Source organism: Nicotiana sylvestris, chromosome 2, assembly GCF_000393655.2.
Source record: "Nicotiana sylvestris chromosome 2, ASM39365v2, whole genome shotgun sequence".
Classification (NCBI taxonomy): domain Eukaryota; kingdom Viridiplantae; phylum Streptophyta; class Magnoliopsida; order Solanales; family Solanaceae; genus Nicotiana; species Nicotiana sylvestris.
Window position 1 is genome coordinate 64,269,539 of NC_091058.1, and position 22,253 is coordinate 64,291,791.

The 22,253-nt window shown below is 39.4% G+C and overlaps 1 protein-coding gene across 1 annotated transcript; it reads right to left on the reverse strand.

Moving 5' to 3' along the window:
- Window positions 1–1,063: 1,063 nt before the first annotated feature.
- Window positions 1,064–3,275, reverse strand: LOC138884999 (probable LRR receptor-like serine/threonine-protein kinase At3g47570). Its single transcript, XM_070165880.1, has 8 exons — window positions 3,143–3,275; window positions 2,977–3,059; window positions 2,650–2,714; window positions 2,434–2,557; window positions 2,160–2,213; window positions 1,919–2,074; window positions 1,478–1,694; window positions 1,064–1,368 (listed from the first exon to the last, which is right to left on the reverse strand). The coding sequence occupies exons 1-8, from the start codon at window positions 3,273–3,275 to the stop codon at window positions 1,064–1,066; spliced, it is 1,137 nt and encodes a 378-aa protein (XP_070021981.1).
- Window positions 3,276–22,253: the final 18,978 nt, after the last annotated feature.

A 22,253-nucleotide genomic window follows, 5' to 3' on the forward strand; every position in this document is an offset into this window, starting at 1 on the left:
TCATTATTTGGAAAATATAGGAATCCAGAGCCGACGGTCTGATTCCACCTAGTGTTGACTACTGACAAAACTGTACCTAATCTTTTCAAGTGTGCATTGGGGTAGATTTCACTTATGATCATTCAATTATCTTTTAATTTCACTAAAGCCACTCAATTATTTTTTGTCACTTAAAAGTAACTAAACTTTATCATTATCACTTAAAAGTCATTTTGGCTCAAAATCCTACCATAAATATGACATAGCATAAACTTTAATGAGAAAAATCCAAAAATAAATGTCACATAAGCTTAAATGGATCATACCCACTTTAGATCCATTTCTTCCTTAATGTGATTTGACCCATAACCCAAATGGGTTTCAATAGGGGAAAAAACAGACACCCCTAATAAAAATTAGATCTTGTGATTCTTTTGTGGGGTTTTTATCGTATAAATACAATCTTTCTTTTGTCTAAACAATTGCAATAGGTTGTCTGTAATTGCATGTTCATTGTGAAAATAGACTCTTATTAGCCTTATTATTATTCTTGTATGCTTATGATACATTAATATATTATGTGAGATGAATACAATACTATTTTAATTTCACTAGGAAATTATAAATATGTTATGTGAGTTGGATAGCAGTATTTTAACTTCAGTAGAGCTATACAACGACTCGGATGGGGCATACAAACAAGATAATAATTTTTTAGTATAGAATAATTATAAATGAACATTATGTATAGAAAATGCAAGAATTTTATAGTATAGGATAATCATTTTAAACTAATGTGAAATTTAATATTTTTTTTATTGAAAGTATTTGGGTTATGGGTCAAATCACATTAAGGAAGAAATAGATCTAAAGTGGGTATGATCCATTTAAGTTTATGTGACATTTATTTTTGGATTTTTCTCATCAAAGTTTATGCCATGTCATATTTATGGTAGGATTTTGAGCCAAAATAACTTTTAAGTGACAATGATAAAGTTTAGTTACTTTTAAGTAACAAAAAATAGTTGAGTGACTTTAGTGAAATTGAAAGATAGTTGAATGACCATCAGTGAAATTAATCCGTTCAGAGAGCTTCTTCTATGCCAGTTCTTGCATCAGGTGTCACTAGAGTGCAGCTCAAAGCTAATTCCATGATAGATAACATACACTGCATCTTTGGGGCGGTTTGTTCATCCACTGGCCGTACCAAATTAGCATCCACCACCCTATGAATCTCACTTGGAAAAGAATCACTAACCCAACATCGTATGCTCAAGTCTCCAGTAAATATTTTATCACTTGGTCTCATTCGTGTAAACGCCTCCATCATCAAGATGCCAAAACTATAAACATTACAACTCGTGGATACTATTCCATCTTGGCCATACTCTGCGATTATGGTCGAAATAATTAGAAAAGCTTACCAATCTATATCCAGGGCAAAGAATTAATGTTTTGGGTACTCTAAGGATATGAGGAAGTTTTGAAGTTATAATACCTGGAGCAACGTATCCAATGGTTGCAATTGTTCTAGTTTGAACAAAAGTCTCCCCTGCACCTAACAATTTTGCAATTCCAAAATCACTGACATGACAAACCATATCTTGATCTAGCAAGACATTGTTTGGCTTCAAGTCACAATGCACCACAGGTGTTGAATAGCCATTGTGGAGATAGTCCATTGCAGATGCAACATCTATCATTATATTTAATCTCTACAATAAATCCAAGAACAAGTTGTGAGAGTATAGCCATTTATCAAGTGTCCCATTAGACATGTATTCCAATTCTAAGGCTTTAAAGTCAGGGTTGGAGCAACTAGTGATGACTTTGGTAAGATTTCAATGGTAGAGGTTTCATAGCATCTCACATTCTGTGTCAAAACTTTTGAATACACCCTCTAGTTGCACATTGAAAACCTTTGCTGCCAAAAGAGTACCATCCTTAAGTATCCCTTATGGACCATGCTAAAACTCCCATTACCAAGCAAGTTGCTTTCACCGAATCCTTCTATTGCTTGTTCAAGTTCATAATAGGAAATTCTTTCATGCTCTTTTACCAGAGACACATCTGCTTGACCTGAATTTTTCTTTTTCTTTCACAATCTTAAAAATATATGCAAGGGCTAATGCAAGAAATAGCAGGCCCACTCCCAAAAGGACGTACAAAACCAAGATTGCCTTCTTCCTCTTGGAAGATTTGATGACACATGGTGTGTTGGGAACCATGTCAAGCTAATAGAAGAAAAAGAATATTTAAGAGAGAAAAATAATAAATTGCACAAGACAAGACAAGATTTACGTGGTTCGGCAATTTTTGCCTACTCCACGGTCACACAAAGAATAACTCTTTATTAATTGAAGAGAGAAAGAAGAAGTTCTGGAATGATCTACAAATAAAAATGTAAACCCCTATTTATAGGCATTTGAATGCCCTGCCGAGGTAAGCGCTTACATCACAAGAATGTCGATGTAAGCGCTTACACCATATTTTCATCTCTTTTTGATTTTTCTTTCTTTTGTTTTGTCTACTTTCACATACAACAATAGGTTTGCTCCTATCAATCTCCACCTCAAACCTATGTTACATCAAGAAAGAAAAAAATTTTGCTATTCTCTGGTGGTGCCTTCACGCTATCAGTCTTGAAGGCTAACTGAGGCAACACACAACCTTAGTTTGTCAACACCGACAACTTTGGTCAACATGTTTGACGGGTTCTTTGATCCTGGTGTCTTCTGCAGGGAAAAAGTTCCTTCATTTATCAGCTCTCGGATATGATGATACCTCAACTACATATGCTTCGATCTTGCATGAAACACTGGATTCTTGGCAAGATGAATTGCACTCTGGCTATCGCTGAAAAGCTCACAATTGTCCTGCTCTTTACATAGCTCTTTAAGAAAATTCTTGAGCCAAATCATCTATTTTCCAGCTTCTTAGATTGTCATGTACTCTGCTTCAGTGGTAGATTTTCTGAAGTCTGGACATCCAAATAACAGCAGTACCACCCAAGGTGAACACGTAGCCCGTGGTACTTTTTCGACTATCCAGATCGCCGCCTAAATTTGCATCAGCAAAACCTTGCAAGATAATATTGCTTTTTTTTTTAAACAAAGTGTCATACCTGAGGTGACTTTGAGATATCGCAATATTCATTTTACACCTTCCCAATGCTCCTTTCCTGGATTTGACATGTATCTACTGACAACTCCAACTGCATGGGCTATGTCAGGTCTAGTGCAAACCATAACATACATCAAACTTCCTACTGCTGAAGCATACAGAACTTTGGACATGTACTTACTTTCTTCATCTGTCTTAGGTAATTAGTCCTTTGACAGATTTAGATGGCTTCCGAGTGAAGTGCTTCTAGTCTTTGCATCATGAAGACTGAACCTACTTAGTACCTTCTGTATGTACTTTTTTTTAGACAACTTTAAGGTTCCTTTCGACCCGTTTCTGCTAAACCTCATCCCAAGCATTTGCTTAGCTGGTCCTAAGTCTTTTATTTCAAACTCATACGCCAGTTGTTGCTTAACCAAATTGATCTCATTTATGCTAGATCCTGCAATTAGCATATCATCAACGTACAACAATAAAATGATATAGGATTCATCAAGATTTTTGATATAACAGCAGTGGTCCATCTCACATCGTGTGAAACCATTTTTATGCATGAATCCATCAAATTTCTTGTACCATTGTCGGGGATCTTGTTTTAAACCATACAAACTCTTCTTCAACTTACACACAAGGTTTTCTTTACCAAAAACTTGAAAACCTTCAGGTTTCTTCATGTGGATGTCTTCTTCAAGGTCACCATGCAAGAAAGCGGTTTTAACATCTAGCTGCTCCAAATGCAAATTTTCTGCAGCGACGATACTTAGCACCAACCTGATAGTAGTTAATTTGACTACATGAGAGAAGATCTCAGTGTAGTCAATTCCTTCCTTCTGCTGAAAGCCTTTTACTACTAATCGTGCTTTGTATCTCTTCTTACCATCATGCTCTTCCTTGACTCTGTACACCCACTTGTTCTGCAATGACTTCTTTCCTTTTGGTAACTTCGTAAGTATCCATATTTTATTCTTTTGAAGAGAATTCATCTCTTCTTTCATAGCTAGCTTCCAATTATCAAAGTCTATTACCTGCACTGCTTCAATAAAATGCTCTGGTTCTCCAACATCAGTTAGAAGTAAATAGTGAAGAGAGAGAGAGAGAGTAACCTATTTGGAGCATTCGTGACTCTTTTAGATCTCTTCAATGTAGGTTCATGAGTAACTAAACCCGAATTTGATTCAGGTCCCGATTTCAAATTTGGTTATGCATTTGATTCTATTTCTGGTTCCGGTTCTGGTTCTGATCCAGGTTCGACTTCTAGTTCTTCTTCAAATTCGGCTTCTGGTTCTTCATCTTCAATTTCAAAATAAGTTGTAATCCCTCTAGCCACTTCATTTTCTGAGATTTCTTCTAACTCAACTGTTTCAAATGTCTGTTTGCTGGTGTTGGTTGGTTCTACTTCAAGCTTGTCCTTGTACATCACATTTTCATTAAATGTGACATTCCTGTATCTTAGGATCTTTCTATTCTGATCATCCCAAAACCGATAACCAAAATTATCATCACCATAGCCAATAAAGAAATATTTCATGGCTTTAGGATCAAACTTATCTCTATCATTAGAGTTTACATGCACATAAGCAACACAACCAAAAATTTTCAAATGTAAGAGAGTTACCTCCTTTCCTATCCATACCTCCTCAGGAATTTCAAAATTCAGCGGTACAGAGGGTCCCCTATTTATGAGGTAAGCTGCCGTGTTAACAGCCTCGACCCAAAAATACTTCGACAATCCAGAATGTATTCTCATACTTCTGGCTCGTTCATTCAGGGTTCTGTTCATCCTCTCAGCAATGCCATTTTGTTCCGGTGTTCCAGGAACTGTCTTGATCATTCTGATCCCATTCTCCGAGCAAAATGCTTTGAACTCTTGGCTATCATACTTTCCTCCATTGTCAGACTTTAGACATTTTAGCTTTAGACTTGTCTGATTTTCAACTTCAGCTTTCCATATTTTAAAGGTAACAAACACATCAGATTTATTTTTCAGAAAATAAACCCATACCTTTCTTGTGGAATCATCAATGAAGGTGACATAATAGCGTGAGCCTCCTAGAGAAGTTACAGGAGCTGGTCCCCACACATCTGTATACACTAGTTCTAGCTTCTCTTTCTTTGGCGTCCTTCCCACCTTTGAGAAACTAACTCTCTTTTGTTTCCCGTAAATGCAATTTTCGCACAAACTTAATTCAACATGTTTTGGGTTTGGCAACTTTTCTTTGGATGCCAAAAGCTTCATTCCCTTCTCACTCATATGCCCGAGCCTCCGGTGCCACAATGTTGTATCACGACCATGATCAACTGTTGCTATAGTATCTCTTTGTATTGCAGTTGCATACAGTGTTCCCCTTTTGAAGCCTTGTGCCACAACCACATTCCCTTTGGTTATCTTCCACGATCCATTGTCGAATGTTATTTTATATCCTTCACCGTCAATCTGACCCATAGATATCAGATTTTTCTTGAGGCCAGGAATATGTCATACATTTTGCAATTTTCATAGCGTGCCTTGTGAAGTCTTTATATGAACTTCACCTTTTCCGGCAATGTCGAGAGGTTCGCTGTCTACTAGATAAACTTTCCCAAATTTTCCAGCAATATAATTATGCAATAATTCTTTGTATGATGTAGAGTGAAAAGATGCACCTGAGTCCAAAATCCAAGATTCGACTGGACTGTCTGCACAACAAATTAGTGCATCACCGACTTGTTCAGCAATTACATTTGTTGAATTTTCTTCCTTCTTCTTTGGTTCTCTACACTGGCTACTATCGTGACTCTTTTTATTGCAATTTCAACAAGTAATGTCCTTGCGATTTTTGGATTGTCCTCTTTTCCTTGACTTTGATCTACCACGACCATAACTTTGTCCTCTTTGGTTGATTCTCCCCCTACTTTCGGTACTAAAAGCAGATCATAGAGAATCACATGATTCTCTTCGGCGAATATCTTCGCTTAGAACCAAATCTCTAATATCATTCAATTTGAGTTTGGTACTTCCTGATGAACTACTAACTGCAGTTACTGTTGCAGACCAACTCTCCGGTAGAGATGATAGTAGAATCAACGCCCTGATTTTGTCATCAATTGTTATATTAACAGAACTCAACTGAGTTAATATTATATTAAACTCATTGATACGTTCCGTGACTGATCCACCTTCTGTCATCTTTAAGTTGAACAATCGACGCATCAAATAGACTTTATTTGAAGCAGATGGCTTCTTGTACATATTTGATAACGCCTTCATTATGCCTACAGTGGTCTTCTCGTTAATGATGTTCAACGTCACATTTCGTGTTAGCGTCAAACGAATCACACCAAGAGCTTGGCGATCTAATAGATCCCAATCCGCTTTGGCCATAGTCTCCGTTTTCACCTCGCTCAGATGTAAGTGTAATTTTTTCTAGTACAAATAATCCTCTATTTGTATTTTCCAAAATTCAAAATCTTTACTATTGAACTTGTCAATCTTAACCTTCCTTTCTTCCGATGCCATTTTTCGCAAAAAATTTATGTGAATAGTGCCTGTGAATAGTACGATGATCAATAGTGTCGCACTATTCTTGTAAATAGTACCTACACGAATATTGTACTTTTCTACCAGAATTATATGGTCTGTGCTCTGATACCAGTTGTTGGGAAGCGTGTCAAGCTAATAAAAGAAAAAGAATATTTAAGAAAAAAAAGCAATAAATTGCACAAGACAAGATAAAACAAGATTTACATGGTTTAGCAATTTTTGCCTACTCCACGGCCACACAAAGAATAACTCTTTATTAATTGAAGAGAGAAAGAAGAAGTTTTGGAATGATCTACAAATGAAAATGTAGACCCCTATTTATAGGCATTTGAATACCCTCCCGAGGTAAGTGCTTACATCATAAGAATGCCGATGTAAGCGCTTACACCATAAGAATGCCGAGGTAAGCGCTTACATCACAAGAATGTCGATGTAAACACTTACATCATATTTTCATCTCTTTTTGAATTTTATTTCTTTTGTTTTGTCTACTTTCATATATAACAATAGGTTTGCTCCTATCATGGTGACACGTGAAACTTAGAATCACCACAAAGAGCATCATTGGACAAGAAAGAGTGACTTGTGAGATTTGCAAGGACCACCAGTGGGAATCTCTCCACTGAGTTGGTTACATGAGATGTTCAGGTATTTGAGATTCATGAGAGCTTCTAATGACTTTGGAATTTCAAAACTAAGATTGTTAAAGAACAAATCCAAGTATTCCAAGGTCATCATTTTGCCAAATGAATCTGGAATAGGTCCATTTAATCCATTATGTGCTAGAGAAAGTTCGATCAATCTATCTAGACCCCCTAGATTGCTAGGAATCTTACTAGAAAAATTATTTTTTGACAGATCAAGGAGCGCTACAGCCTTTAAATTTCCCATTTACCGAGGAATTTACCCATTTAATAAATTGGATGAAACATTGAATCCTATGAGGTCTTGAAGTTCCCCCAAGCTTGAAGGTAAGCTTGAATTCAATAGGAATAATGAAACAGTAACACGCGCATGACATCTCCCTTCGTGCATTAACTCTTAAAATCATAAGAAACAATAGAAACGACACGGCATTACCCTTCGTGCATTAACTCTCAAAATCATGGCACGACATCACCCTTGGGGCATTAACTCTCAAATCATGACACGACATCACCCTTCGTGCATTATCACTCACAATATCGGCACGACATCACCCTTCGTGCATTATCACTCACAGTATCGGCACGACATCACCCTTCGTGCATTAACACTCACTCGCAATATCATGCACGACACCAACCTTCGTGCTTTACACTCTTTCTCACCCAAACAATAGAAATAATAATATTCCGGCAAGGGAACCAACAATAGAAACAATAACGTCCCGGCGAGGGAATCAGCTATAACCAATCTCGTTTCAACAGTTAACTCCACATAATAAATCTCAACTTGGGTCAGTACCCAACAATGGTCAATTACCAAGAAATATCATAAGTCTTGTTCAACATGGATAATCATCAATTTAAGCATGGACAATACATAATAAGAGTCACAACAATAATGGTATAAGACTCACGGGCATGCTTGACACCAACGTATAGATACTCATCACCATACCTATACGTCGTACTCAACACTAACACGTAACAATTAAGACCACAACACATATTCCCTCAAGCTAAGGTTAGACCAAACACTTACCTCGATTCCACGGTCAAAAATCAAGCCTCAATTACCGCTTTACCTCTCGGTTCCACTTCCAATCCGCTTGTATCTAGTCATAATTTACTTAATAACATCAATATATGCTAAATAAATTAATTATAATGCATGAATATAGATTTCCCAATGTTTTCCCCAAAAAATCAAAAATCGACCTAGGGCCTGCTTGGTCCAGCTCAGAAATTCGGACCAAAACCCGATTACCCATTCACCCTCGAGCCCGGATATACAATTGTTTTTGGAATCCGACCTTAATTTGAGGTCTAAATCCCCAAATTTCAATATTCCTAAGTTCTACCCAAAATTCTCAATTCCACCACGAAAACCCTAGATTCTAGGATGAAATCTTATAAAAAGAAGTTAAAGAGTGAAAGAAATGAGTTTAAAATCACTTACTTATGATTTAGGGAAGAAAGAGTATTTGAAAAATCGCCTCTTATGCTTTAGGGTTTTGAAAAAAAATGAAAATGGATGAAAAGTCCCATTTATATAGCCCTCACAAACCCTCAAATCATTGACCGCGAAAAAGGGCCGCAATCGCGAAACTCACCGCTGACAGCGAAACAACGGGCGCGGTCGCGAAAACTTTGGCCTTGCCCACCACTGACTGCGAAATCCCACCGCGACAGCAAAATCCCCAGCGCGACCGTGAAATTCCACTGCGGACCGCGAAACCGTAGGTTCAGAGACATGCAATTTTCTGGAATTATGCAGCACAGATCTTTTCCTAAGTCTATACACCCCGAAGTCTATGTATAACTCATCCGAGCCCTCGGGGCTCTAAACCAAACATGCACACAAGTCTAAAAATATCATACTTGCTCGTGCGATCAAAACATCAAAATAACATCAACAACTTTGAATTTAGCACCCAAAATTCATGAAATTCTTAAGAACGTTGAAATTTCCATTTTCTCAACTATGGGTCCGATTTATACCAAATCAACTCCGATTCTTACAAAATTTCACAGATTCGACTTAACTATTATTTTAAACCTGTACCAGGATCCGAAACCAAAATACGATCCCGATACCACCAAGATCACACACCATTTCATTTCCAAAAGTCCTTATATTTTCCAGCAAATAATTTTCTTTAAAAATTATTTTCTCGGGCTTGGGACCTCGGAATTCGATTCCCGAGCATACGCCCAAGTCCCATATTTTATTATGGACCCTACTGGACCGTCAAATTACGGGTCCAGGTCCATTTACCCAAAACGTTGACCAAAGTCAACTTTAATCAATTTTAAAGGCAAATTTCCATATTTTCCTTAAATTTTACATAAAAGTTTTTCGAAAACGTGCCTGAACTGCGCACACAAATCGAGAAGAAAGAAAATAAGGTTTTCAAGACCTCGAAATCCGAATTCGAATTTTAAAACACAAGATGACCCTTTGAGTCATTACAACAGGATCACAGAAAAGGTTATTCACCTGCAAGTTCAAGAACTCAAGATGTTCTAAATTACCAAGTGATTCAGGAATTGGACATGCGAAATCATTATATGAGAGTTCAAGTATTCTGAGTCTTGAAGAATTTGATATAGAAGCAGAGACAAAACCATTTAGATTATTCTTTCCACAATAAAATTCTTCTAGGCTGGGCAATCCGCAGCCTAAACCTGAAGGTAAGCGACCTGAAAACCTGTTATCGTCAAGTGATAGAATATACAGGGCTGACATGTTGAAAATTCTTGCAGGGATGAAACCAGAAAACCCATTCCCGGTTAATGTCAACACTTGTAGATTCTTCAGATTACCTAGCTCCATTGGTATCTCTCCTGTCAAGTAGGGGAAATATATCAGTAACAATTAGGCAACATAGAAAAAGAAAGAAAATTTCAGATTTTCGGTAAGGAAATATCATAGTACCTTCCAAATGCTGTATTCTAAGAAATAAGTTTGTAAGAGCTGTTAGTTGCCTAACTCTCTCGGTACAGTTCCAACGAACTCATTTATAGACAATGACAAGACTTGAAGCTTTATGCATTTTCTAGGTCTGGTGGAATAACGCCATCTAGATTGTTGACTGAGAGGTAAAGCCTTTCCAAGTTTGGAAGATGGTCACATATAGTTGTTGGAAGCTTGCGAGTAAGATTGTTTCCAGTAAGACCAAGGCGTTGCATTGTTGTAATGTAAAAGATAGATGGTGGTATAGAACCAATAAGCTGGTTCCCTTCCAAGTTTAAATTAGTTATGTAACGAAGATTACCGAGTACTCGAGGGATCTCTCCTAATAGAGAATTTTCTGTTATCCTCAACACTTGCAGCTTTGTCAGATTGGAAAGAGATGATGGGATTTTTCTAGAAAATTGATTGCTCGAAAGGTACACAAAGCGAAGGTTGGGTGAGTCCGGAACCCAACTGTCGTTCTTTTGGACTCAAAATATATAAATAGGTGGGAAAAAAGGTGACATTTTTATGTATAGCGCCATAATACTTGGCGCTATACATTAACATTAACTGTGTCGTTAATGTATAGCGCCAAGTATTGTGGCGCTACACTGCAAAACCTGACACGCCCAGGTATAGCGCCACAATCCCTGGTGCTATACCCCTTTATAAAATTCAACCGTCTTCTTCATCGTCTTCTGGTTCTCCTCTTCCTCAATTTTTTACTCCCCTCCCAATTGTTGGTCCCCCAATACCCGCTGCCCACAATTTAAAAAAAAATAAAAAATTCTAGGTCCTCCCGTTACATAATAGTTGAAGAACGTAGGTCCCACATTCGAGTAGAGCTTCATATTATTGTTGATTCACACTTCCGGAGTCAAAATTTCAATCTATTTGCTTTCCGAAAATTCTAAATCGAGGTATTTCGATTTATTTTAAGTTGAAACTTTGATAATAATGCATATTATTTGATTTGTATGTGTTCTATTTCGGTTTGTATTTTTTTTTCGAAACTAGCATGTTAAATTTATCCAGATTTAATATTAGTGTTTTATAAAAAAATATAAATTTATCAAATAAATTTGTGTGTTAATATCCTGATTTATATATATGTATTTTCGTGCCTTTTTGTGTTTTATTTGCAATTAAATTTATTTGTTGTTTATGTTTAGTTTAGATTATTTTTTAGCGTAATAAAACGTAGACCCTTTTAGCGTAGTAAAATTTAGAGCCTTGTAGCGTAGTAATGCGTAGTATTTCCTGAGCCTCAAAATATCGAGCCCGGAACCCATAGGTATATATATATATATAATTTGTACAATTAAATTATTAAAAAAATATGAATTTAAATTATAAAAAAAACACATAATTATTAATGATCGTTTGGTGCCACTGGTCCTCAAAATATCGAGCCTGGAACCCATAGGTATATATATATATATATATATATATATATATATATATAATTTGTACAATTAAGTTATTTAAAAATATGAATTTAAATTATAAAAAAAAACACATAATTATTAATGATAGTTTGGTGCCAGTGGTCCTTAAAATATCGAGCCCTGAACCCATATATATATATAATTTGTACAATTAAGTTATTAAAAAATATGAATTTAAATTATAAAAAAACACATAATTAAAAAATATGAATTTACAGTTGACGATATGGACGCGACTATACATCCCGGCCCTTGGACGTTGGATCAATTATCCCTACAGCCCTAGCATAGATCCGAGTATGTATGGGACGGACAGTTGTTGACGTAGACTTTCCGGGCCAGGAGAGTGGATCTATTGTAGGAGTTTTTGAGTCCTCCCCGCGTTCTACATCCCTGCGTGGTCCATTTCCTCGAGGAGATCGGATTATATAGGATTATTAGGATTGGCCGGATACAGATCGACTATGCTTTGATCACGGCCTTGATTGAGCGGTGGCGACAGAAGACGCACACTTTCCATTTGCCCATCGGCGAGGCCATCATCACACTCTAGGACGCTGAGATTTTATATGGCCTGTCCGCTGATGGCTTGCCAGTTTTACTGCCTGCGACCATGAGATATTATTCGCGGCAGGCATATTGGGATATGTTGCATGCTCACGGGTTTCATGCTAGAGGACGAGGAGGTAGCGTCTGGGTCCAGTCGTATATAGTTGGTCCCCATTAGAGACCACCTAGTGCAGATCCACCATACTATCACTGACGAGTTAGCGGAGGTGGATGTACAACGATATACGAGGATGCTGTTGCTCTTTCTATTTGGGGGAGTCTTATTCCCGAACACTTCGAGAAACCTAGTGAGCCTCCGTTTTTTGCATCATATTGCCCGGTTCGAGGATACAACCATCTACAGCTGGGGACGTGCTATCATCTCATATCTGTTGTCACACCTCCTTTTTCGCTCGCGCCGCCCGAAAGGGGCGCGAAAGGGAGTTTTTTTCCAATTAAAGGACAATCGAAACGGGATTTATTTATTTATTTCAGAGTCGCCACTTGGGAGTTTTATGGTGTCCCAAGTCACTGGTTTTAATCTAGAATCGAGGAAAAGAATGACTCTGTTTAACAGTCTGCGCACCAGAAATCCGGATAAGGAATTTTGTTAACCCGGGAGAAGGTGTTAGGCATTCCTGAGTTCCGTGGTTCTAGCACGGTCTCTCAACTGTCGTATTCGGCTTGATTATCTGATTTTATACAATTATGAACTTATGTGCAAACTTTAAACTCTTTACCGCTTTTATTATTATTATTATTTTAACGGAGAATTACAACATTGTGAAAAACGTATCTCGAACTGCGTCACATCAATATACCCGTGGTTATCGACACATTTCGACTCTGTTGAGATTTGGATTTGGGTCACATAAATGTGCACCCGAGCTTAAGAAAGTAAATTGTTAAAGGCGCGCCTAAAGCGACTAGCATATCATTATTTTGGGTAAGGCCGTGAAATTTGCTAAACGACCGATCCCGAAGTCTATACAATTATTAACCAATTATTGAGGGCCCCACAACTTGTGCGTTTTATTGGGCGAGGCTCATCTAATTTATTTTTAAAGGATAATCCTAAAGTGCCTATATTTTTTCTATTAAATTTGTCTCTAAAAATGAAAGAGAAAGGGTCCTAATTTATTTACATGCTTACGAGTTGTTATAGTCGGGTTCCGAACTCAATTTGTTAAATCAAGAATGTAAACACAATATGGACAGCCCGTTGGCCAACGTGGACCCAGGCCCAACATGTATGGCATAAAACTGGACCTGGGCCATCTCATTCACATGTTACTACCTAGTTACATTATACTATGCATGCTCTCAGTTTGTCAAATTAAAAAAAACTTGGCAATCTAATTTTAATCCTAAACCATTTACATGCTGAAATTAATCAATAGTATCTAGCTAAACAATATTCCTACAAGTTCCGAAATGGTCTATTCGTTTAATGAGCTAACTGTTGAATGTTTAAGAATAGTCTAAATCAGCTAACATGTTTTTTGAGACATTATAATCATCAAACAATAACGAACTAACTGAACAGAGCTACTACACCATTTATTTATTTTTAGCAATACATAGACAGTTCGTCCACTAAGCTACTGTCAGATGTTCCATTATATATTAAACAACTACATGATTCTGATTAGAGGAAACTAAATAATGTATATACACAACTAAAATTCAGAATATAACTAAGATAAATTCAGAACTTCAACTCTTCATTTCATATTCATGCTTCATGTTTCATGTTTCAGTTTACAGTAATCAGCGTGTCAGTTGTGTACCTGATATTGGAAGTAAAAGAAGAGGAAGATCAGCAGAAATGTAGTAGCATATAACAACAGCAACACCCCGCAACCAGTAACAACCAGCAATGAGAAACCATTGATAGATTTTAAAATCAAACAAAAATCCAGCAATAACCAGTGAAGTAGTAGCAAATAACCAACCAAACTCAAAGAACAAATCAAATGAAAATCCAGAAACACCAACAACAATCAACGGGCAGAAACAAAGTGAATCTTTTTTAGATTGAAAGACCAGTTAATGTTTAACCCTTAAATTCTGACCCCTCTGTATATCCAGTGTATGCAGATTGTATATCGGGTGTATACTACTCTCTCTTTCGAATCTTCTTCCAAATTTTTCCTCAATATTCAGCCAATCTTTTTTTTTCTTCTTCCCCCTTCTCTCTCGAATCCCCCCTCTTATTTTGTGTCCAGCCCTCCCTATTTATTTACAATTCAAGCCTTTAAACTAAATCCCACTATCTTCTACCCATCTCCCTTTATCTTCCCACTACTTAATATTTTGTCCCCCACTATATTAAATAATTACATTAGTTCCCACTAATACATATCTTTTCCTTATTTAATTCCCTTATTGCCCCACTACCGCATGCTTTGTCCCCCACTATATTAAACAATGTATTAATTCCCCACCATTATGTTTTGTCCCCCCTACGTATTATTTTATTATTATTTAAATATTATTTAATACTTAGTGGTCAGATCACTCATTAGTTATTTTTAAGACTCCTTTAAAATCCCGAAAATGCCCATGAAAATACTGTAATTTACCATTCTACCCCTGAAAATACTGCAATTTACCATTCTACCTCCATCAGCTATAACCAATTCACCTAATCAATCTAACCAAAATACAGCAGCTATAACCAATTTCTAATCAAATTTCGTCAACAAATTTAGGCTAGAAACTCAATATTTTTGACTGAACAATATTTTTAACAACAAACATACTTTCAGATTCAATAACAGTAACAAATTGAACATAACAAACAAGTAGATTCAAATCACTAAACTCAATAATCAATTGAACTTTAAATTAAATCTAACAACATGATTAAACTAAACACTTCTATATTAAAACTAAACAAGAACATAAAACAAACTGAAGAAATAATCAAGAAATGATAACAACGAACAAGAAAAGAATCAAACATATACTGATTTCAAATATGAGAATATCAAACAAAATACGGACAGAAATGAAACTTAAACCAACTAACCAGAAATGAACAACGACAAACTCGAACGGAAACAAAAAACTCGGACAACAACCTCGACGTACCGGATCTCGACTCAATGAAAAACCCACCTTCTCTTTTAACCTTGATGAACTCAGACTGGACCTCACCGAACGACGAACAACAACGGACTCAAACAAAACCAAATGAAACCTTGACAGAACTTCGCCGGACTTTAACTGGACTGCCTCGCTTTTCCTTCGTGTGTGTGCGTGTGGTCATGGAAGCAGCAGCAGTGGGGCTGTGTGTTCTTTGCTGGAGGTCGACGAGGCAGCTGGGAGATGAAGCAGAAGAAGCAGCAACATTTGGTTGGAGCTTGACGAAGGCAGCAACAATGGTGTTATGGTCGTCGATGGGGTTCATTTGGACGTGAGCTGAGGGAGACGACGAAGAAGTAGCAGCAGCGATGGGGGTTTGTTTGGATGACGCATGCATCCATGGGAGGTGAAGAAGCAGCCATGGTGGTTGACTGGTGCTCGGCGGAGCTCGTCAATGGCGGACAGGAGCGCTGTGGCTTTAGCCATGGGAGGGAAGCCATGGGAGCTTGGGACGAGGCTGGAGGTCGTTTGGACTGGTGAAGACGTATGAGGGGTAGGTTGGACGCTGGTGGTTGCTCGACTGAAGAAGAGAAGGAGGGGGGTTGCTGGGTTGTTTGGTCGTGCATGGACGACGTGGGGGGGGGCAGTTTGGAGGAGGTGGGTGGTTGAATGGAGGAGGGGTTGGTTGCTGCTGGTTGGGCGACGAAGTAGCTGGGGAAGCCATGGGAGGGGTTCGTTAGAGCAGGAGCAGTGGGGAAGGAGAAGAATAGGGGGGGGTGTTTTTTAGGGTTTTGGGGAAAATGAAGAATGAAAAATGGGAAGGGGGGTAACTTGTTTGGGTTATGGGGCGGACTGGGTCGGGTCGACCCAGTGGGGTTATTTGATTTGGGCTATGGTTGATTTAAATTAGAAGGTGGCCCAATCCGATTTTCTTCCTCTTTTATTGCTTCTTTTTCTTCTTTTATTTTTCTTAAACTAAACTAAATTCTAAAAATCCTAAATTATCATATAGAACTAAATTACTTTATAAAAGTGCAAATTAACTCTCAATAACAATTAACACACAATTAAATAGCAATTACGATAAAATTACACAATTTGGACATTAAATGCTAAAAATGCAATGTACAATATTTTTATGATTTTTTTGTTCTTGTAAAAACAAACTTAATTATTTCTAATTGTAGAATTAAATCCTAAATGCAAATGCGACATATTTTTGTATTTTTTATTAATTTAACAATTAAACATGCATGGACAAAATACAAATAATTATCCAAAATGCCACGAAAATTCTCAAAATTGCACACAAAGGAAAATTGTTTTATTTTGAATTTTTGGGAGTAATTCTCATATAGGGCAAAAATCACGTGCTTACAGCTGCCCCTTTTTGTCCGAAAACACGAAGAGTTTTCGTGCAAAGATAAAGTGAGCAATTTTTGCCCATCCGAGTACTCCGTGTGAAGCATTGTTTTTGAAAAAGATTTAACCGAACCTTTGCTTCAAAGGTTTCCTACATATCCCTGGCTAGAAGGGAATCAAGTTAATGTAGTTCGGGAAGTTTTGGTAGCTGGGACTACCATGGAACTACAATTTTGCCGTTACTGTTGCCGCATGTTGTTTCTACTGCTTTTCGATCTCCTTATTACACCGTGCCAAAAGAAAATAAGAAGCTAGACTTAAACTAGGAATTTAAAAAAAATCTTATCTATCTACGACTTGTTCTTATTGCCTTGCTTTCTTATCGGGTTGTGTTTCCTCCGGTGCTTTTTCTTCCGAAAACTGCTGGGGATGACATTGGCCTTTTGCTTTTTCAAGTGTCATCATTTTGTTCGGTCTACTGGGGATACTGCTTCCTTCATTAAAGCTTGTTATGCTGGGAATTTTTGTTGTAACCCTCCTCATTACTGACTTCTGAAAGATGACACAACCTCCATTCTTCAGGCGGGATCCTGACTTCTTCCATGATTTAAAAATATAACCACCTCCGTTCTACAGGCGGGCTCCTGACTCCACCTTGACTTTTGAAAGATGACACAACCTCCATATTCCAGGCGGGCTCCTGACTTCTTCAACAATCTTAGAATTTAACGCCCTCCATTCTCCAGGCGGGCTCCTGACTTTCATCAGCAACTTTGAAAATAAAATGCATTCGGCAATGATTTATGAAAATATATATTTTGGCAATGTTTATACAAGCAGAACCACTCGGGTCGAAATAAATTAAATGTCCTTTTGAGGAAGGATTAAATTCAATATCCTATTCGAGGGCGGATGCACCCATCATATCCTATTCGAGGGCGGATAGACCCATCATATCCTATTCGAGGGCGGATAGACCCATCATATCCTATTCGAGGGCGGATAGACCCATCATATCCTATTCGAGGGCGGATAGACCCATCATATCCTATTCGAGGGCGGATAGACCCATCAAATCCTATTCGAGGGCGGACATACCCATCATATCCTATTCGAGGGCGGACATACCCAAAATATCCTATTCGAGGGCGGATGAACCCAAAATATCCTATTCAAGGGCGGATGAACCCAAAATATCCAATTCAAGGGCGGATAGACCCATCATATCTTATTCGAGGGCGGATAGACCCATAATATCCTTTTCGAGGGCGAATGAACCCAAAAGATACTTTTCGAGGGCGGATGAACCCAAAATATCCGATTCGAGGGAGGATGAACCCAAAATATCCTATTCGAGGGCGGACGAACCCTTCATATCCTATTCGAGGGCGGACGAACCCAAAATATCGTATTCGAGGGCGGATGAACCCAAAATATCCTATTCGAGGGCGGATGAACCCAAAATATCTTATTCGAGGGCGGATGAACCCAAAATATCCTATTCGAGGGCGGATGAACCCAAAATATCCTATTCGAGGGCGGATAGACCCATCATATCCTATTCGAGGGCGGATAGAACCATAATATCCTTTTCGAGGGCGGATGAACCCAAAATATCCTTTTCGAGGGCGGATAAACCCAAAATATCCTATTCGAGGGCGGAAGAACCCAAAATATCCTATTCAAGGGCGGACGAACCCAAAATATCCTATTCGAGGGCGGACGAACCCATAATATCCTATTCGAGGGCGGACGAACCCAAAATATCCTATTCGAGGGCGGACGAACCTAAAATATCCTATTCGAGGGCGGACGAACCCAAAATATCCTATTCGAGGCGGACGAACCCAAAATATCCTATTCGAGGGCGGATGAACCCAAAATATCCTATTCGAGGGCGCATGAACCCAAAATATACTATTCGAGGGCGGATAGACCCATCATATCCTATTCGAGGGCGGACATGCCCATCATATCATATTCGAGGGCGGACATACCCAAAATATCCTATTCGAGGGCGGACATACCCAAAATATCCTATTCGAGGGCGGATAGACCCATCATATCCTATTCGAGGGCGGATAGACCCATCATATCCTATTCGAGGGTGGATAGACCCATCATATCCTATTCGAGGGCGGATAGACCCATCATATCCTATTCGAGGGCGGATAGACCCATCAAATCCTATTCGTGGGCGGACATACCCATCATATCCTATTCGAGGGCGGACATACCCATCATATCCTATTCGAGGGCGGACATACCCATCATATCCTATTCGAGGGCGGATGAACCCAAAATATCCTATTCGAGGGCGGATGAACCCAAAATATCCTTTTCGAGGGCGGATGAACCCAAACTATATTATTCGAGGGCGGACGAACCCAAAATATCCTATTCGAGGGCGGACGAACCCAAAATATTCTATTCGAGGGCGGACGAACCCAAAATATCCTATTCGAGGGCGGACGAACCCAAAATATCGTATTCGAGGGCGGATGAACCCAAAATATCGTATTCGGGGGCGGATGAACCGAAAATATCGTATTCGGGGGCAGATGAACCCAAAATATCCTATTCGAGGGCAGACGAACCCAAAATATCCTATTCGTGTACGGACGAACACAAAATATCCTATTCGTGGGCGGATGAACCCAAAATATCCTATTGGAGGGCGCATGAACCCAAAATATCCTATTCGAGGGCAGATAGACCCATCATATCCTATTCGAGGGCGGACATACCCAAAATATCCAATTCGAGGGCGGACATACCCAAAATATCCTATTCGAGGGCGCATGAACCCAAAATATCCTATTCGAGGGTGGATAGACCCATCATATCCTATTCGAGGGCGGATACACCCATCATATCCTATTCGAGGGCGGACATACCCATCATATCCTATTCGAGGGCGGATGAACCTAAAATATCCTATTCGAGGGCGGACGAACCCAAAATATCCTATTCGAGGGTGGATGAACCCAAAATATCCTATTCGAGGGCGGACGAACCCAAAATATCCTATTCGAGGGCGGACGAACCCAAAATATCTTATTCGAGGACGGATGAACCCAAAATATCCTATTCGAGGGAGGATGAACCCAAAATATCCTATTCGAGGGCGGATGAACCCAAAAATATCTTATTCGAGAGCGGATGATCCCAAAAATATCCTATTCGAGGGCGGACGAACCCAAAAATATCCTATTCGAGAGCGGACGAACCCAAAATATCCTATTCGAGGGCGGACGAACCCAAAATATCCTATTCGAGGGCGGACGAAGACAAAATATCCTATACGAGGGCGGACGAACCCAAAATATCCTATTCGAGGGCGGACGAACCCAAAATATCCTATTCGAGGGAGGACGAACCCAAAATATCCTATTCGAGGGCGGACGAACCCAAAATATCGTATTCGAGGGCGGACGAACCCAAAATATCGTATTCGAGGGCGGATGAACCCAAAATATCGTATTCGGGGCAAGTGAACCCAAAATATCCAATTCGAGGGCGCATGAACCCAAAATATCCTATTCGAGGGCGGACGAACCCAAAATATCTTATTCGAGGGCGGATGAACCCAAAATATCCTATTCGAGGGCGGATGAATCCAAAATATCCTATTCGAGGGCGGATAGACCCATCATATCCTATTCGAGGGCGGATAGACCCATAATATCCTTTTCGAGGGCGGATGAACCCAAAATATCCTTTTCGAGGGCGGACGAACCCAAAATATCCTATTCGAGGGCGGACGAACCCAAAATATCCTATTCGAGGGCGGACGAACCCAAAATATCCTATTCGAGGGCGGACGAACCCAAAATATCCTATTCGAGGGCGGACGAACCCAAAATATCCTATTCGAGGGCGGAAGAACCCAAAATATCCTATTCAAGGGAGGACGAACCCAAAATATCCTATTCGAGGGTGGACGAACCCAAAATATCCTATTCTAGAGCGGAAGAACCCAAAACATCCTATTCAAGGGCGGACGAACCCAAAATATCCTATTCGAGGGCGGACGAACCCAAAATATCCTATTCGAGGGCGGACGAACCCAATATATCCTATTCGAAGGCGGACGAACCCAAAATATCCTATTCGAGGGCGGACGAACCCAAAATATCCTATTCGAGGGCGGAAGAACCCAAAATATCCTATTCAAGGGCGGACGAACCCAAAATATCCTCTTCGAGGGCGGATGAACCCAAAATATCCTATTCGAGGGTGCATGAACCCAAAATATCCTATTCGAGGGCGGATAGACCCATCATATCCTATTCAAGGGCGGACATACCCATCATATCCTATTCGAGGGTGGACATACCCAAAATATCCTATTCGAGGACGGACATACCCAAAATATCCTATTCGATGGCGCATGAACCCAAAATATCCTATTCGAGGGCGGATAGACCCATCATATCCTATTCGAGGGCGGATAGACCCATCATATCCTATTCGAGGGCGGACATACCCATCATATCCTATTCGAGGGCGGATGAACCCAAAAATATCCTATTCGAGGGCGGATGAACCCAAAATATCCTATTTGAGGGCGGATGAACCCAAAATATCCTATTAGAGGGCGGTTGAACCCAAAATATCCTATTCGAGGGCGGATGAACCCAAAAATATCCTATTCGAGGGCGGATGAACCCAAAATATCCTATTCGAGGGCGGATGAACCCAAAATATCCTATTCGAGGGCGGACGAACCCAAAATATCCTATTCGATGGTGCATGAACCCAAAATATCCTATTCGAGGGCGGATAGACCCATCATATCCTATTCGAGGGCGGATATACCCATAATAACCTATTCGAGGGCGGACATACCCAAAATATCCTATTCGAGGGCGGACATACCCAAAATATCCTATTCGAGGGCGCATGAACCCAAAATATCCTATTCAAGGGCGGATAGACCCATCATATCCTATTCGAGGGCGGATAGACCCATCATATCCTATTTAAGGGCGGATAGACCCATCATATCCTATTCGAGGGCAGATAGACCCATCATATCCTATTCGAGGGCGGATAGACCCATCATATCCTATTCGAGGGCGGATATACCCATAATATCCTATTCGAGGGCGGACATACCCAAAATATCCTATTCGAGGGCGGACATACCCAAAATATCCTATTCGAGGGCGGATAGACCCATCATATCCTATTCGAGGGCGGATAGACCCATCATATCCTATTCGAGGGCGGATAGACCAATAATATCCTATTTGAGGGCGGATAGACCCATCAAATCCTATTCGAGGGCGGACATACCCATCATATCCTATTCGAGGGCGGACATACCCAAAATATCCTATTCGAGGGCGGATGAACCCAAAATATCCTATTCGAGGGCGGATGAACCCAAAATATCCTATTCGAGAGCGGATGAACCCAAAATATCCTATTCGAGGGCGGATGAACCCAAAATATCCTATTCGAGGGCGAATGAACCCAAAATATTCTATTCGAGGGCGGATGAACCTAAAAATATCCTATTCGAGTGCGGATGATCCCAAAAATATCCTATTCGAGGGCGGATGAACCCAAAA

Excerpts from the sequence above, each read along its gene's own strand:
- LOC138884999 (XM_070165880.1), bottom strand. The coding sequence starts at position 3,275 with ATGTCCAAAGTTCTGTATGCTTCAGCAGTAGGAAGTTTGATGTATGTT. Across the intron at positions 3,060-3,142 it reads AGGAAAGGAGCATTGGGAAG|GTTTTGCTGATGCAAATTTA; the intron begins GTGTAAAATGAA and ends TTATCTTGCAAG. Across the intron at positions 1,695-1,918 it reads ATAAGGGATACTTAAGGATG|AGATTAAATATAATGATAGA; the intron begins GTACTCTTTTGG and ends GATTTATTGTAG.